Source organism: Helianthus annuus, chromosome 14, assembly GCF_002127325.2.
Source record: "Helianthus annuus cultivar XRQ/B chromosome 14, HanXRQr2.0-SUNRISE, whole genome shotgun sequence".
Lineage (NCBI taxonomy): Eukaryota > Viridiplantae > Streptophyta > Magnoliopsida > Asterales > Asteraceae > Helianthus > Helianthus annuus.
In genome coordinates, this window is record NC_035446.2 from 172,550,605 (window position 1) to 172,555,594 (window position 4,990).

A 4,990-nucleotide genomic window follows, 5' to 3' on the forward strand; every position below is an offset into this window, starting at 1 on the left:
TATCATTTTCATCACTTTTTTTGGGATTTTTGAACATTTGTATTACATGAATCCCGTAAGCTTGGGGTAAAGGGAAAAAATTCGAAACAATACGCAGCGTATAGGGCCATGAGCGCGTATATGCGGATCACCTTTTCAGTCTGAACTCTGCTGTCTTGTCAGCAATATACCTTAAATTCAGATATTATAGTACCAACGAGCAACGTATAAAGCAATGAGAGGCGTATAGGGTTTAATGCTCCAACTACCACCTTTCTAATACACCGCTCATAGGTCAATGAGGGGCGTATAGCTTTACTTTTTCTGACATAATTAATGCACTCAGCCCCTATACAACCCTCATTACCTTATACGGGGGCTGCTTGGGAGGGGGGGGGGGGGGGGGAGGTTGTCACTACATTTATATTTATATATACTACTACCCAACGGTTTTGTGTAATATTATGCATGACCCACACGTACTCTAGAAAGTAAATGTGCATGTGAATTAAGATTGTAGTTGAAGAAATGATGCCTATAGGCTATAGTTTCATTTGTAAGCATGCAAAGACAAAGTACAACCAAACAGGTATATAAAAGGAATAATGGATTTTATTTAATTAATAACACACAAACAGATGATAGGCAGACCAAAACCCAAACGGCACCTCTAATAATCCATATTATTCTAGCTTCGGAATGACGTGTACACCAACCATCCACTCATCAGATGACATGTAGACTATGGATGGATATGCCCGGCCATTGCTGCTAAAGTTGTTATTTAACAACAACGATAGCGTACGAAGGAGGAAAAATACGAATTTGAGGATACAAGTTATGCATTTGCCGGCAATTTTTGTTTCTTATATTGTTTTCAAGAATGTTTATGTTTTTGGATTTCTATTTTTCGACCTTAGTGGCTTTGACTACCTTACATAAGCTGATCATTTTATATACTTTATATTTTGTTTACGAATATGTTTGTAATAAACCATATTCCTTTTGCATGCAAATTTGTATTACATCATTTATTAATTTATATCCCATAATTATAATCATGTCAATTTTGTTTTATTAATCGCTCCAGAACACCTTCATTACGAGTCAATATATCTGCACTTTGAATTTTGTCTATTATTACGGTCAGTTATAATGCTTACTTAACCCCTTTTTAGCTAAATATGAGAGCATAAATGGAACTCAATTAAAAAGTGTGGTGTTTTTTCCTTTTTATGGTTCAAACTTTAAACTTGTTTTATGAGAAGTATCTTTTCTATAAAACATTTAACAAATTAAAGTTGATGCGGGAATATTTTATAAAGAAAGTATAATTAAAGCATTTTCTTCTTTATAGAAGATGTTACTTTATAACTTTTTATGCAAGGAAAAGTGATTTATGAAACGATATTAATGTCTACATATTTGGCAATGATTTTGGTTATTAATTAGCATCACTCTTGTTGAAAATATGATTGAAATAAACCATTTTCACATTTTTTTATTAAAAAAAGATTTTTTTTTATTTAACTTATTCAAACATACAGGAGTTTAACTATTAATAATTTACTTTGAAGTTACATTTTTTACCGTAAACAAATACACAAGCGTAGGTTTACAATCCATTACTCATATTTGCTTAATCATTGTACATAAGTAAAAGTTGATCCACAATTAAAGAGTGTTTATCGTCTGGTTTTCACGGTTTTGATATTTTAGAATACTCAGTTTTGATTTACTCTGGTTTAACTAGAATTAAAACAATTTTATTTCTAACAATATCTTATAATATACATATACATACACATAATATCAAATATTTAAAAAAAATTAGCATAATAATTTTAACGGTCAAGTCCGAATTTATACGGTTGGTTTTTGGTAAAAAGAGTAAACCAAACCGTTCGCCACGGTTTGTAAATATTGAAACCAACCGACTGAAAGTTAAGTAAAAAACCAACCATTAAAGCAATCCGGTGCCAGATTTATAGAGTTTCACCGTTTGAAACTGAATCGTAAACACCCCTATCCATAACTATGATATTATTGCATAGGTCATGGTTATAAATGGAAAAAATAAGTTAGTTGTACTGACATGGGATATAGATATAACATAATTGTTAAAACATCTACTACTTGCTTATTGTTTTCTCAAATTTAATTGGGTTGGTGGGTAAAAAACCCATCTCGTAAAACGTAACTAAAGAAACAGAGTTGAACCCAGAGACGTACATGGTAGAATTATATTATGGCCCCGGATACGAGGTTACCCACGTTAGTCATTGCTGTAAAAAGTTGTACAAACAAATACTAAATTTAACAACCTTAATTTCTAATTAAACAAGTTATTTGTTTATTCATACCTTTTTTTTTTTTGGAAAAACCAAGCTATATTTATATCGCTTTGTACCTCTCTTAAATCAATCTTTTATTCAACAAAAAAGGAAAAGAATAATAAAAGGAAAAGAATAATAAAAGGAAAATGGTAAACGTTTTATTATTTAATTTTTTTTACATGGAACAATATTTGTTATTTTAATAAGTAACTAAACGTTTTGTTATATTAAATGCAAATAGAATGTACGGGGTGAAGGGTAGATTTTGTTACCAACAATAAGGCCAAGAAATTACAGCTAATAAATCAAGTCAAGTGGTAAATTAGTGAAAGCTGAAAAATATAATTAGTCAAAGCAAAGGGAGGTTGAAGTGGTGATAATATTTGACCGACATGATTGTAACGGAGCGAGCATCCTGGGTGTCACGTGACCGGTTGCACGATAAACGAGGTGAGTTATGTGGTGAGTCAGCATTGCTTCAAGTTCACTTATTGGACCATTGTCTCTAAACCTCCACTTACGTGTCACCATCCATCGAGATGCCGCGGGCCTGTTCTTTTCCGGAGTGTCATCGGAATCTTTTAGTTTCCGACAGACCGTCGTTCACTTTTACTTCAGTGCCTAACAAGTTGAGATATTTTGGGGTGCTTTTTTAATTTTTAAAATAATAATTAAAATAATTCGGTCGGGATACTCGTATCCTATAAAACTCTAATTTCCCCTAGTCATTTCAACTTCCAAATTCTTTTGGTCTTCCTTTTCACATCTTCTCTCTCATACTTCTTTAACTACAAAATCTACTCATACAACTTCTTAAACCCTTCCTTATCATAAAACAACTCTTTTCGTATCACTTTCACTTTGTGCTAAGAGTTTTGATTCCATCTTTCAGTCATTTCTTTTGTGAAACATCTCTATTGGATGCTATAATATTGCGGTTAGTTTGTAACTAAAATGGATAGTTACGACATGCTACGTCCGATCAAATACACCCAGCACAAAAACGTTACAACAATGGTGGCTGTTAGTTCATTAACGGCGCCCAAGTCTAAGAACCATCGGCAACCCTCATCCTTGCCGAAAACTGTACGGATATCAATGACTGATCCTGATGCTACTGATTCTTCTAGTGACGATGAAGAAGAGCTTTTTGGACGGAGGCGGGTCAAGAAGTATGTGAACGAGGTTAATATTCAAACCTCTACGGTGGTTAAAAAGGTGGGGAGAAACGGCGAGGGTAGGCTGCAGGCTAAACAGAAGGCGATGAAGACGGCTGGTGCTCAGGCAGTGCCGGCGGGTGGTGTTAGGAAGTTCCGTGGAGTACGACAACGGCCGTGGGGTAAGTGGGCGGCGGAAATTAGGGACCCAGCGCGACGTGTACGTTTGTGGTTGGGAACATATGATACTGCTGAGGAAGCTGCCATGGTGTACGACAATGCAGCTATTAAACTACGTGGTCCTGACGCTTTGACAAATTTTGTCACGCCGCCGGCCAAAGATAGTTCGCCGGAAAGCAATGTTCCGTCAACCTCCGGTTATGAATCCGGCGACGAGTCAAACAACCTTCCTTCTCCTACTTCTGTTTTAGGGTTCGAGAGCGAGACCACTTCTAAAGAAGAACTTGAACCGGTCAAGGAACTGGAGGGTTGTTCATCCGGGTGCTCGTCTGGTCAGGAGATATATGGTTTACAATCGGATCATGATCTGCATCCGGTCCAGGATACTGAATCGGGTCATTTTGCAGATTTGGTATACGATCAACTGGAAATGGATGTACCTTTCTTGGATAATCTTTTTGATTATCCGACCCAGGCTGACGAAGAGTCACCATTTTTAAAATACGGTGATTTCGACGACATAGAGTTACCTGCCCCGATCCATATAGAAAATGGAGCTCCATCCTCAGAATACATAACGGACGATAGTTTTGATTCTATACCCTTTGATGAAGCACTTTGGGGTTCTGATGCCAACAACAACAACAAGACGTTATGGGATGAAGATTTTGGAACCTGCAATGACATGATGCTAGATGTGACATCATCTTCGTCATCGATACTTAAAGTTGATGATTACTTTCAAGACATCACCGGCGACTTTCTTCCTGCTGAGGTTCTTATGACAGGGTGTTTTTAAACAGTTTGGGTCACTTGTTTCGCCCAACAAATTTTGTGCCGATGACAGTTTTGCCAAACGACACTACTGTTTGTCGTAATAGTAATATTACTAGCTATATAAAAAAAAAAAATGTATCTTCGGAAAAAAGAAGATTTGAGCCAGTTAATGTTTGAAATAATAAGTTGTGATTTTGTTTATCAGATACATATGCTTTTCATTGTTAATTGTCTTGAGTTCATTCTTGTTAAGTATGAATATTTCTATACTCAGGTTTATATAAAAGATGTAATATGCATGGTGTAAATAAGCTTATAATTATCAGGTGTAAAAAAGAAAATAGAAAACGCCTGGAAGATATTATGTGAATATTATAATTGGATCACACGGGCAGGCGTGATTTGCGCGAGGGAGATCTTATTTTAAGTTTGTAACCGGTGGGGCGGGTTCAGTAGTTTGCAGATTTAAAAATTAAGCACGCGTGGCGGGTCGGCCATACAAACCATAATATCCGGTTCGACCGGGTTTTCGTCTGTGAGGTAGAAAGTAATGAGCCACTG

General features: G+C 36.0%; 1 protein-coding gene across 1 annotated transcript; it reads left to right on the forward strand.

The window, feature by feature from the left end:
* Positions 1–3,041: 3,041 nt before the first annotated feature.
* LOC110905154 (ethylene-responsive transcription factor CRF4) lies at positions 3,042–4,637 on the forward strand. Its single transcript, XM_022151046.2, has one exon. The coding sequence runs from the start codon at positions 3,270–3,272 to the stop codon at positions 4,449–4,451; it is 1,182 nt and encodes a 393-aa protein (XP_022006738.1). The 5' UTR covers positions 3,042–3,269; the 3' UTR covers positions 4,452–4,637.
* The last annotated feature ends 353 nt before the right edge of the window (positions 4,638–4,990 follow it).